Raw genomic sequence first — 14,083 nt, forward strand, 5'->3', positions numbered from 1 at the left:
TTTCTGAACAGAATGCAAAGGTACAGTTGAATCAATATGTCTATCTTGCCGATAAAGAAAAACTATAACGCGATACTCAGAAGCTAGCTTAACCTTAAGAGAGAGTTGCATGCATCTTACTGATCACAAACATTGATTTAGCAGTTGGTGTGAGATAAAGCTGCTTGAAATTTTTGCATAAAACACATTTCACACCAGAGTTGGCATTATGTTAAAGGTTACTTCAGGATTTTGACAATGAGGCCATTTATCTACTTCGCCAGAGTCAGGTGAACTCATGGATACCATTTTTATGTATCTGCATCCAGTATGGAGGAAGTTAGAGGTAAACTCAGCCAAAAAGAAACGTTCCCTCACTGTCAACTGCGTTTATATTTAGCAAACTTAACATTTGTAAATATTTGTAAGAACATAAGATTCAACACCTGAGGCATAAACTGAACAAGTTCCACCGACATGTGACTAACAGAAATTGAATAATGTGTACCTGAACAAAGGGGGGTCAAAATCAAAAGTAACAATCAGTATCTGGTGTGGCCACCAGCTGCCTTAAGTACTGCAGTGCATCTCCTCCTCATGGACTGCACCAGATTTGCCAGTTCTTGCTGTGAGATGTTACCCCACTTCCACCAAGACACCTTGGTGTTCCCGGACATTTCTAGGGGGAATGGCCCTAGCCCTCACCCTCCAATCCAACAGGTCCCAGACATGGTCATTGGGATTGAGATCCGGGCTCTTCGCTGGCCATGGCAGAACACTGTCTTGCAGGAAATCACACACAGAACGAGCAGTATCGGTGGTGGCATTGTCATGCTGGAGGGTCATGTCAGGATGGCCCTGCAGGAAGGGTACCACGTGAGGGAGGAGGATGTCTTCCCTGTAACGCACAGCATTGAGCTTGTACAATGACAACAAGCTCAGTCTGATGATTCTGTGACACACCACCTTCAAATGATCCCACTCCAGAGTACAGGCCTCGGTGTAACGCTCATTCCTGCGACAATAAACACGAATCCGACCATCACCCCTGGTGAGACAAACCGTGACTCGTCAGTGAAGAGCACTTTTTGCCAGCCCTGTCTGGTCCAGCGACGTGCCCATAGGCGATGTTGTTGCCGTTGATGTCTGGTGAGCACCTGCCTTACAACAGGCCTACAAGCCCTCAGTCCAGCCTCTCTCAGCCTATTGCGGACAGTCTGAGCACTGATGGAGGGATTGTGCGTTCCTGGTGTAACTCGGGCATTTGTTGTTGCCATCCTGTACCTGTCCCGCTTCTATCTCTGACAGGTTAGTGTGAGGAGGTAGGGAGGGGGCCCTCTAGTAGGACCCCTCCGGTCCCTTCTTGTATGACACGTGGCAGGGGTGGGTCAATCTGTCTTTGGCAGGCTAGTGCGAGGAGGTAAGGGAGGAGCCCTCTAATAGGGCCTCTTCAGCCTATCCAGGTAGGACGCTGCCTGTGTGATGTTAGGATGTACCGATCCTGTGCAGGTGTTGTTACACGTGGTCTGCCACTGTGAGGATGATCAGCAGTCCGTCCGGTCTTCCTGTAGCGCTGTCTTAGGCGTCTCACAGTATGGACATTGCAATTTATTGCCCTGGCGACATCTGCAGTCCTCATGCCTCCTTGCAGCATGCCTATGGTATGTTCACGCAGATAACCAGGGACCCTGGGCATCTTTCTTTGTGTTTTTCAGAATCAGTAGAAAGACCTCTTTAGTGTCCTAAGTTTTCCTAACTGTGACCTTAATTGCCTACTGTCTGTAAGCTGTTAATGTCTTAATTAACCTGTTCCACAGGTGCATGTTCATTAATTGTTTATAGTTCATTGAACAAGCATGGGAAACAGTGTTTTTAAAGCCTTTACAATGAAGATCTGTGAAGTTATTTGGATTTTTACGATTTATCTTTGAAAGACAGCGTCCTGAAAAAGGGCTGTTTCTTTTTTTGCTGAGTTCAGTTTCGCGAGCCAATACTAACTAGCGATAGCACAATGACTGGAAGTCTATGGTATCTTCTAGCACTTACCACAGACTTTCAGTCATTTCACTAATGCTAGTTAGCAATTAAAATAACGCTAGTTAGCAACTTCCTTCATTCTGCACACAGAGACATAAAAATGGTATCCATGAGTTCATCTGACTCTGGGGAAGTAGATAAAGGGCTTCATTGCCAAAATCTTGATGTATCCCTTTCAAGGTAAGGAGTTAGATAAATTGTGTGTATACAATACCATACCTCCCTCCCCATCTCCATGCCCCAAATACCTTTACATGTCTGCATATGTAAAATCATATCTGCAAATCTGTTCATCGGGTTTCACCAATGTCCTATTTGAATAGTGGAAATTACAATAACTTATTCTGGGGCTTATAGCAATTATAAGTGATACATCATAGGCCATGAAGACATTACTCCACAAGGTTAACATTACCCTTGTGACATGGTATTTAGAATGGCAGTTAACTGCGAGAAGGCAAAATTTTAACCTGGCTACATGTATCACGTAGCATATGTAGACAAACCTCAGTGCCTTTCCCCCTCAGAAAACACCACTTACCACACTGCACACCCAGGCTGGTGCTGCTACTCATAGAACAAGTAATAGGGCACTTCCTATGCCCGAAAAGCCAAGTAGAAGGGCACTTCCTATGCCTGAAAAGCCAAGTAGAAGGGCACTTCCTATGCCTGAAAAGCCAAGTAGAAGGGCACTTCCTATGCCTGAAAAGCCAAGTAGAAGGGCACTTCCTATGCCTGAAAAGCCAAGTAGAAGGGCACTTCCTATGCCTGAAAAGCCAAGTAGAAGGGCACTTCCTATGCCTGAAAAGCCAAGTAGAAGGGCACTTCCTATGCCTGAAAAGCCAAGTAGAAGGGCACTTCCTATGCCTGAAAAGCCAAGTAGAAGGGCACTTCCTATGCCTGAAAAGCCAAGTAGAAGGGCACTTCCTATGCCTGAAAAGCCAAGTAGAAGGGCACTTCCTATGCCTGAAAAGCCAAGTAGAAGGGCACTTCCTATGCCTGAAAAGCCAAGTAGAAGGGCACTTCCTATGCCTGAAAAGCCAAGTAGAAGGGCACTTCCTATGCCTGAAAAGCCAAGTAGAAGGGCACTTCCTATGCCTGAAAAGCCAAGTAGAAGGGCACTTCCTATGCCTGAAAAGCCAAGTAGAAGGGCACTTCCTATGCCTGAAAAGCCAAGTAGAAGGGCACTTCCTATGCCTGAAAAGCCAAGTAGAAGGGCACTCCATGTCTCAAAACACTAGCTGCATACAAAAATGTCTTGTCCTCTGAGCTCTATGAATAGTCTGCTGTTTGTGGCCCATGTGGACAGAAACCAAGCGGTAATTATCTGGCAAATTGAACTACGATGTCTGAGTACCAGGTAATCCATCACCTTACAAAACCAGCCATTTAGACATCATTTAAATCCATTAAAAAATTATTTGAGGCAGGTCAATATTTATTACTTTTGGGCGCAAAATGAGAACACTGGAGGCAAATGTCAACAAGTACTTATGCACACTCATGCGATGTTATGGAGATATTATCTGGTGTTCAATTAAGAGTGGCCATTTTGATTAAACCCAAAAGGGGTGGGGGTTTTTAAAATGAAAATGTACTGGCAAGGATTTCTAACGCAAAAACACTAACAGACAGAAAGACAGGTGGACAGACAGACAGACATAGACACATGAAGGATGAATAGTTATACAATAGACTGGACCCATTCTGTATGTGCTGTAGCCAACTCCTCTCCTGTTGTCATGGTATACATGTATATCATGAAAAGGAAAAAACACAGAGAGGAGTTAGTTAAAAGGACAAACTGGCTAAAAGGACCAGCAGGTTAGTCATACAAATGCCAATTCCAAATCGACCCTTAATTCCTTTCTTATAGGGGAATTGAGCCTACACAGTAAGGTGTAAGCAATGCTGGCAAAATTCCACCTAGCCTATCAGAAGGCAAAGTGGAGCTATTAGCATATTGGCTATACCCTTCTGATTCTTTCGGATCTACACAAGTGTGTAGAGGCTAGGAGGAAGTATTGGGGTTAAGCAATAGATGTACAAACAGACAGAAATATGCAGATGCAGACACAAACAAGCAGAGACAGACGGACACAGTAACAAATTAAACCACAGCAAATCATTGTTTCATGTACAGGAGGCATTCATCCACAGTGTGGCAGACAGTACAGTAGGGTAATCAAAGGAGAGCGAGAACCTTAAAACAGAGCTGGTTATCAGGTGTCATGCTGTGGCGGGCAGACGAAAAAGAAGAGGAGGGAAGAGATACCAACCGTGTGCTGTGGGTTCAGTGCTGGGCGTAGTGTCTGAGCACACAAGGACGGAGGGACAGTAGTGGTGGAGGGAGGGAACAGGAGGAACGTGGCATGCAAAAAAAAGGAGAAATGGGGACGGGAGGGAGAAAACAAATGGAACCCATAAGCAAGCATTCAGAGACCATTACATGACAAAGACTAAGACACAAGGCTTAAGGGAAATCAAAGGGAACCAAAGCAGTGCAAAGATAAAACACAACACACACACGTTGGACATCAAACTGTGAGGGGAGCGCCATTGCCGCTTATGGGAGGACAGCAGCAATCGTGGCGGCGTAGACAGCGTTCACATGGTACACAGACAGCTCATCAATAAAATACAACTGCACACACTCCTGCATTATGTTGAAGGCCAATGTGTGACTGTGGGGAGCTGGGGAAAACATTTTACATTTCATTTACAAAGGGCAGATTTTGGTATGGCTGTGCATATTTTGATCAATATGACATGACTTTGGGAATCTCAATAAAAACCACTGAAATAACCTTTGTCAAATGCAATCATACTAACCTTGATGTGACAAACCGCAATGGTACAGGGCACGCATATTACCCATAGGACCTTTGAGTTGTGAAATATATATATTTTTTGGTGGCTTGGAAGAGGAAGCAGTATAAAAGCACTGCATATGAAAACCTTTATTCGTTGTTTATACTTCAGTATTTGTTTTTATGATAAAATGACATCAAGAGTATTTCAATAAAATAAATGTGGTTTGCAGAGGACATTGGAGGATAAAACAGGCACTTTGAATTTGCTGTTTATTTAACTTATTCTTTCTGCCTTAACTATAAGTATCCATGATGGATCAATGTAAAAAAAAAAGCCCATTTGTTTTTCTGTTGTAAATCCAAAATGTACTATCGCAGATTAGTCCAATTAACAAAGCATCATTGTCATTGTCCCCATGCAGTGCCATTGTGGGGACACAAGCAAAGGTTGTTTTCCCTTTACCACACTTCAGCTTTATCAGACGTCGAGATCCAGGAACCTGTAGGGCTTGTTATGCGGTAACCCCATTTGCAATGTCAATTTCTGCAAGAGTGGGGCGTAACTCCACATCCCGCTCCCTCTCCAGGGAGATTAAATCGAAATCTTGATATAAGCCGATTGTGGTCTTTTGATGATTTTGGGCACAGTTTACCAGTTTCCTTTGCGTTTATCCGAAATCTTAGGAAACGAAGGAGATATGTGTTGACTGTGCTCCACTGTGTCGGAGTAGAGGGAGATGGGAGCAGGGGGACGAATCTGAGTCCAAAATGGCATTATATACTGCAGTAGTGCACTATATAGTGAATAGGGTGCCATTCGGGATGTAGCCTGTGTCTTCTTGAGATGAAACACCTGCCTCGGAGGACTCGGCTGGTTTTAGAAATGCAGGGAGATGTCTGCTTGCCAATCAAAGCAGCCTGTCAGGTAACATGGTTTCTCACTGTTTTATCAAAGTAGGCCTGTACCCAACCAAAGCTAGATTGTTGTTGAGAAACCTGTCAACGAACACAAATACTAGCTAGCGCATCGGAAATCACGTGAACACCTTGCATAATGCAATGTTTCAATTCCAGACAACACAACGACAACATAGGTATCAGACATATTTTATTCTGAAAGTGGTTAGACACCTCCATCTCAGTCACGGTTAAGTTGGGGCTAGATGCATTTCCAGAGCTGTATGTAAACAGACTTCCCATGTTTCCCCTTCTTATCTACTGTAGACATGAGAGGATGAGTGGAGGGAGGTGTTCCCTCGCTTTCCACACCTCTCTTCTCACTACCTCTCATGTAGACCTTCTATAAGTCCATCAATTCACCTTATTAATGTAAAATACATATGCTACAGGCCAAGGGTCTCCAACACTGTTCCTGGAGTGCTAACATCCTGTAGGTTTTCACTCAAATCCCAGTTGTAACTAACCTGATTCAGGTTATCAACAGCTAATTATTAGAATCAGGTGCGCTAGATTGGGGTTGGATCAAAAACCTACAGGAAGGTAGCTCCCCAGGAACAGGGTGGGAGAGCCCTGCTATAGGCTATGTAGAGTCGTAGTCGGGTCCATTCGTGTCCACTCGGGTCTATCAGCTGTAGTTACGTAAGTCCGAGACCCAATGACAATCAAACAGAACCCGACCCGGACCCAAGGCAAAAGTTTGGGTTAGGGAAGACCCGTGAAAACCTCTACCAGGGTGTGCAGGCCTCTCAACACTTCTACACATCAAACCACCAGAGACATGAGAGTTAACGCTTCACCTCATATTGCCAAAGGACCAGGGAACGGGGAGAGATCTCAAACAGCGAGCCTAGATCATGTCCCTTTCAGCAGGGAGAGCCAGGCCTCGGAGGGCCTGCTTTTCCTATGGAGCTCCAGAAGAAACGCACTGTAGTCCTGTTAAGTAATGCCACAGGGCTCCAGCTAGGATGACAGTTCTTTAGCATAATCGCTTGAGCACCTCGGCTTGCTCTTTAAAATAGATTCCAACCTTGTAAAAGGGAAAAGGGGCCACTTCACTGTTCACTTTTTAACTACCGCTTCTTTGCAGCTGCTACTTCTACACGGACGGCTCCTAGAGCTTCCTCTATCGGGCTGCTTGTAGGCCAGATCACCACTGGTACAACTGAAAGCAGGAGTTATCAAAGAGGAGTACACTGCATGTCCTCAGGAAGGAGGGAAGAGAAAGACGCAGTGGTTCAAGGGTTTTTACCTTCTTTCTCAATCTACATTTGAAGACATAATACAACATCACAGCCTCTATTTGAGGCCTAGTAAAATGTCTTCGGGAGGGACGGGCCATAAGCGGTCCTCCTAAGACAGCTGGAGGGGCTGCTCAAGGGGCTCCGCTAGGGATGTGTCACTATACAGCAGTAATATACCGCTGCTCATTCAAATCAAGCAGTACAATAAAGCACCCGTCTCTGCAACCCTCAATCATCGGTGGCCCCTGGATGTCTGCTAACCCCATTACTTGGCTGTGGCAGCTGCGCCGGCTGGTCAATATGTTTACTGATGAGCTATTGCCAGATCCCGGTGCGGCCCTCCTTCCTTTTCTCCTTCTCTCTCGCCTCGTGTCGCAGGTCACCTGAGACACTCGCGTCCTTATTGACATCAGCAGACGTGACAATGGGCACGGAGCTTCCCAGCTAATTGCTTTGGTTCACCACAAGCCCCTAGTGGCAAAATGTGACATACTGTAGCTTCAGTAGTCATCTTGTCATGAAGAACACCTGTTAAAGTTTTACTGATAATGCCACAGCACCATCTCTGCAAAGTCTGTTCTGGTTGACAGAACATAGAAGATAATCCCCACTGGAACCACAGTGGTTGTACTGTAGAAGTACAATGTCACAGTTAGATCATGCAACAGCGCGCTTGAAATGTAAAGGTCATTTCCGATTGAGCCGACATATGCAGCGTTTACCATGAATGCAGTCCCTGTGAACGCGGGAACATTGCCTTTAAATTTAAATTGCGCTATAGCGCTGGACTTTGGCGATACAGATTGAATCGAGCCCTAGATCTGCATGGGAAACCGGACCCAAGAGTCAGAATCAGTGGTGTAGTTGAGGGTAAATGCCGTTTATGCACCTATTTTATTTTGCTCCACTGTTTACCTACCCTTTGCGGTAATCTGTTTATAAAAGTATAGGGAGTATTATTTTACTCACTGTGAACAGCAATCAGCGTTCTCCCATCTAGCTATTTTTTTTACATAATCTAAATGAGGATACTATGATATATTCTGTCAGTGGGTGGCAGGTACAGTAATCACTACAGAATTACATTGCTTAGGCCACAGATTATATTTATCATCAACGTACCAATAGTTTGTATTTAAATAAACTTGAAAATCAAGGCGTAAACACAACAGAAATATACCAATGCTTTTGCACACACACACACACACACACACACACACACACACACACACACACACACACACACACACACACACACACACACACACACACACACACACACACACACACACACACACACACACACACACACACACACACACACACACACACACACTAGATTCGCTGTCGTAGGTGATTCAGGGCTAGCTAGCTGATTACCTTTCCCAGCCTACTTTATGAGTCCCATCTTCTTGGAGCCATCATGGAGCGCAATCATGGCCTCCAATAACAATATACCTCTACATAAAGAAGACGTATTTGCCGCATTTCTGTGTTTGCATGATGCTAAGCCTAATAAATTCCACGGGATGCTCTCTCTGAGCGGTGTATCACACGACTGCAGTTGTTGTTTTCCCCCGTGGGAATACAATTGACCTTTAGTGAATTAGCCTATCCTCTCCCGGTGAGCCATCCCTCTCTGTCCCTGCTTTATGCCGCTGGAAGGAATCAAGACAGGCAGAGAAATTGACTACTCTATCTCGCAAGAGCTTGTGCAGGCGAGGGCCTCATTTGTTCAATTCCAAAATCAGTTTACCAGATGGTGTTTTGCAATTTAAGCCTTGACGAACAAAAGTATATTTGGGGGGAGGGGTAAAATGAATTGGTTGCCATCTCTGTTTATGTATTTTCATCAATTAACAGGCGGTGGCGGCTAGGGCTCCTGACACACAATTGTTTTTATTAGCGCGGGTACATTTTATTAATGGCCTTTTCTGTTGTACGTCTCCCAAACGTTGCTTTACGAGCGTCTATTTCCATTTCTGGGTTGGGGTATAATTCTGTGACGTCTCATTCTGGTACATCATTAGTCATATACTGTATTCAATCTGAGAGAGAGAAAGGGAGGGAGTAAGGGTGAGAGGTAGAGAAATGGAGGGAAGAAGGGAGAGAAAGAGAGAGGGATCCAGAGAGAGAGAGAGCGAGAGAGGTACATGGAGAGAAAGAGGGGAAGATAGACATAGTGAGTGTGCTAGAGATGACTCTGTGTCTTGGTATCTGTGGACCAAACAGATAGATTCAACCTTCTTCCGCTCTGCAGGAGTGGGTCCGCATTAGAGATGACAATAACTACTGTTGCCCCTGACTACCAAAAGGACAACAGCCTGCCCTGAGGACAGGGCCAGCACAAACACTGCATGTCAAGAGGAAAATCTATTTCTTTGCCTCTCTGACAGAGAGATAGAGAAAGAGATAGCGGGAAAGAATAAGGGATCTGGAGAAATGGAGGGAAACAGTACAAAGAGGGAGGAAAAGAATAAGGGAAGCAGAAATACACATTTGGTAGAAAGAATGACAGGGGAGGGATGCGGGTATAAATGGAGACATACAGAGAAAATGGGAGCAAGATTTAGCCTTGGATAAAATTTGCACAAAAAAAAGCACAAAAAAATAGATATCGATAAACATACATTTCAGAGCTGTTTTTATAGGGCAAAAAAAAGGCACAAGAAATAGAAATGAATGACATCTGTCCCCACTATGGATGGTACACTCTTAGAAAAAGGGTTCCAAAAGGGTTCTTCGGCTGTCCCCATAGGAGAACCCTATTTGGTTTCAGGTATAACCCTTTTGGGTTCCATGTAGAACCCTCTGTGGAAATAAGGGTTATACCTGGAACCAAAAAGGGTTATTCAAGGGTTCTCTTATGGGGACAGCCAAATAACAATTTTAGGTTCTAGATAGCACCTTTTTTTTCTAAGAGTGTAATGAGCAAGGTCATTCCATTTAGCCATTTATTTTGCAGTGTAAATGGCAATTTAGTAATCTCTAAATGCCACCTCCTGAAGCCAGCGAGTACTTTATTCTGGCATTGGGGCTTTAATAGTTCAATAAAATTGCAGTATACCACCATTCCAGTCCCCCTATAGACAGAAATAGAATATACTTTTGATAAACTAAGTGGCCTCTACCCCGCGTACCCTCTGCTAGATTGTTTCCCGCTACTGCCTATGATATACAGTTTAAGTCGGAAGTTTACATACACCTTAGCAAAATACATTTAAACTCAGTTTTCACAATTCCTGACATTTAATCCTAGTAAAAATTCCCTGTCTTAGGTCAGTTAGGATCACCATTTTTTAAGAATGTGAAATGTCAGAATAATAGTAGAAAGAATGATTTATTTCAGGTTGTATTTCTTTCATCACATTCCCAGTGGGTCAGAAGTTTGCATACACTAAATTAGTATTTGGTAGCATTGCCTTTACATTGTTTAACTTGGGTCAAACGTTTCCGGTAGCCTTCCACAAGCTTCCCACAATAAGTTGGGTGAATTTTGGCCCATTCCTCCTGACAGAGCTGGTGTAACTGAGTCAGGTTTGTAGGCCTCCTTGCTCGCACACACTTTTTCAGTTCTGCCCACATATTTTCTATAGGATTGAGGTCTTTGTGATGGCCACTGAAGTGCACCAGTCCCTTCTGCAGCAAAGCATGATGCTGCCACCCCCGTGCTTCATGGTTGGGATGGTGTTCTTCGTCTTGCAAGCATCCCCCTTTTTCCTCCAAACATAACGATGGTCATTATGGCCAAACAGTTCTATTTTTGTTTCATCAGACCAGAGGATATTTCTCCAAAACAAGTACGATCTTTGTCCACATGTGCAGTAGTCTGCATATTTTATGGCGCTTTTGGAGCAGTGGCTTCTTCCTTGCTGAGCGGCCTTTCAGGTTATGTCGATATAGGACTCGTTTTACTGTGGATGTAGATACTTTTGTACCTGTTTCCTCCATTATCTTCACAAAGTCCTTTGCTGTTGTTCTGGGATGGATTTGCACTTTTCGCACCAAAGTACATCCATCTCTAGGAGACAGAACGCGCCTGAACGTGGTACCTTCAGGCATGTGGAAATTGGTCCCAAGGATGAACCAGACTTGAGGTCTACAATCTTGGTTGAATTATTTTGATTTGCCCATGATGTTAAGCAAAGAGGCACTGATTTTGAAGGTAGGCCTTGAAATACATCCACAGGTACACCTCCAATTGACTCATATTATGTCAATTAGCCTATCAGAAGCTTCTAAAGCCATGATGTCATTTTCTGGAATTTTCCAAACTGTTTAAAGGCACAGTTAACTTAGTGAATGTAAACTTCTGACCCAATAGAATTGTGATACAGTAAATTACAAGTGAAATAATCTGTCTGTAAACAATTCCTGGAAAAATGACTTGTGTCATGCACAAAGTAGATGTCCTAACCGACTTGCCAAAACTATAGTTTGTTAACAAGAAATTTGTGGAGTGGTTGAGAAACAAGTTTTAATTACACCAACCTAAGTATATGTAAACTTCCGACTTCAACTGTATATGCACCTGCGCCAGTGGAGAAATGAAATCAGCCGGCACAGCGGATTATGACCATAACAGACCCTCACATCTAAATACACAGTAATAATGGAACGCCCCAGAGAGTTAAAGGAAAAATCCTCTCAAAATTATATTTTGCTATTTTTAGTAGTCCACTGTTGATACAGTCCCAAAATGTTAGCAGTCAAGTTTTCAAGATATTGGACATTCAAGAAGCAAAGTATCACACTCTTCTTCTTGAAATGTGTGTGATGTCACTGTACTCCTGCGTAAATAAACTTGATTCTCATTATGTGTTTAGTGCATTAACCTCTATAATTGCTCCAGGGGTGCTGCACTGCACCTGACCCAATGCATCAAGCCCTTCGTTGTGTGTCCGTGTCTTGGGGGGTTGGGTTGTGAGCAGAAATACACATTTCTCTTCTATGTAAGTTAATGGAAAATATAGTACATCTTATCTTATCTAATTGCGATACTAGATTACATGAGTCTGTCAAAGCAGGTAACAGCTTACTAAGACACACTCACTTGTTTGATGTGAGTAGAAGGTGTATCCAATCAGCAATGTCATTAGGTCTTTGGTTTTTCATTTAATCCAATCAGATAGCATAATCGAGCACAATGCCTAAGATTTCCCGGCCTCAGTAGATTTGTTCCAATTGTGCTGAGAATGGTCTGTCAGATACTTTCATAGCATTTCTAGCTCAGGGCTGCTCAGTTCAAACGCCATCCTTAAGTGTTGTTTTGTTTATGCACATTTAAAAGATTTGGAATTGCAATGCTGAAAATGGCCTTCAGCAAATAGTTTCTGACAATGAGAGTTGTTATGAACAAAGAGAGAGAATTGCAATTGCAAGTTAATTTACTAGCCGTCGCAAATGGCTTTATGTGGCACTAAGTTGAAAACCTAATACAATCGAATGGTTATAGTTAGGGCTCTATTCAATCTGTATTGCTGAAGTGTTACAGAATGAGTGATAGAAATGTAAATATCATTTCCTATTGAGCCGTCATCTGCAGCATTTACCGTGAATGCAGTCTCCACTAACGCAAAAACATTACTGTAACACTGAATTTCCACAATACAGATTGAATAGAGCTCTTAGTCCACAGTAGTATGGCAACCAAGATGTCGTATTGACCTGATAATTGACTTTAAATGTAATTGAATAATGATGATTTGTGGTATCATCGTGTTGTGTTGTCATGCTCATTTGACCCTTTTCAGGAAGCTACGGGTATGTCGCACATCACTACTTCACAGAGAGGTATTTGAACTTAAAAGTTCGATCAAAATCAGTTTTTTTTTTGTCAGGCAGAAATGCCCTCCGGAACATGTGAACTTTCATGTACCTTAATAACAAACTTGTATTCCATCTGTAAATACGAATACAATTATGAGCCCAGTTGGTTTAGCTATGGATAAAGGGGGGTACCTTCCCGATGGCCAGGATTGGCTAAGATAATAGATGGGCTGGACATGCTGGGAGATGAGTTTGGATTGGTCTGCCATGTAGCGTGCTTCTGTCTATAAAGTGACCTGATCAGTATGTGTTGATTATCCTTTCTACCGTGGCTTTTTTGAAGGGTTTAACGTTAGCTATCAAGAACTAGAAAAGTTGTGCTACTTTTCTCAACAACATTGATACCCTGAATTTAGCAGGTGCTATCGACAGATCATTTTGAGAAAAAAATCTGCACACGCCACCGTCAGTGTGAACCGGAGTGACTTGACACAATGTTGGCAAAACAAAATGGAGTTAAATGGTTCCAGTCTGCCGTCGTTTTCATTGCAAGTTAAAGCATACTGTTCGCCAGCTAGCGAACGTTAGTTTGCTGTCTCCCTATCTAACGTTACGTGTATGATCTGTGTAGTAATGTTATTCGAAGTCAGAAAATAATTTGCATTGCTAGTTATAGCCTAATGTTAGTTGGCTAGTTAACATTGAACCTAGTTTGTTAGCTTTAGCTACCTGCATAGTCATACTACAGTTATGACAATCAGTTTGTATTCGTAGTAGTACGAGTTGAGATTATGCTGGTTCATTGTTTAGCTAGCTAGCTAGCTACATGTCCAAACAAAATACTCTACTTTGCCAGATGATTACACAACCTATCAAGTCAGTTAGGTTTGTCTGGGGGTGATTACGGACATTTATTGTATTTCATGTGTACATGTCTAAACAATAGTGACCCATCCACATAGCTAGATGGTGGTTATAGCATGTATTTCACATGAACCATCAATTTAGACAAGTGTGTCTGGGTAAGCATCATCTAATAATTATCTGGAAACTTTCTGTTTTTGATATTGCACTGTACCGCTCACACCTTCTGTATCCTGTGCATGTGACAAATAAACTTAGATATTATTTGATAGTGTGTGTTTACCAGAGACAGTAATGTGAAGAACAACATGACCTGCACCTAAATCAGATTAGGATATAGGCCAAGGACTAGATAAAGAGTATTTTTTACCTGGAGTCTTTCCTTATTGTAGACTACTTCTTGAAGTCTTAAGTTGTTTA

At 42.9% G+C, this 14,083-nt stretch overlaps 1 protein-coding gene across 4 annotated transcripts in view; it reads right to left on the minus strand.

Moving 5' to 3' along the window:
* Nucleotides 1-14,083, minus strand: part of cadm1a (cell adhesion molecule 1a) — a 431,723-nt gene that overhangs the window by 23,012 nt on the left and 394,628 nt on the right. For 2 of the 4 annotated variants that reach the window (XM_035782002.2, XM_035782003.2), the window contains one exon: nt 4,296-4,328. The exons of the other annotated variants lie outside the window; for them this stretch is intronic. In XM_035782002.2, the coding sequence (XP_035637895.1) occupies nt 4,296-4,328 (33 nt within the window). The remainder of the gene's footprint in view (nt 1-4,295; nt 4,329-14,083) is intronic. 4 annotated transcript variants of the gene reach the window in all.

This window comes from Oncorhynchus keta, chromosome 12 (assembly GCF_023373465.1).
Source record: "Oncorhynchus keta strain PuntledgeMale-10-30-2019 chromosome 12, Oket_V2, whole genome shotgun sequence".
NCBI classification, from domain to species: domain Eukaryota; kingdom Metazoa; phylum Chordata; class Actinopteri; order Salmoniformes; family Salmonidae; genus Oncorhynchus; species Oncorhynchus keta.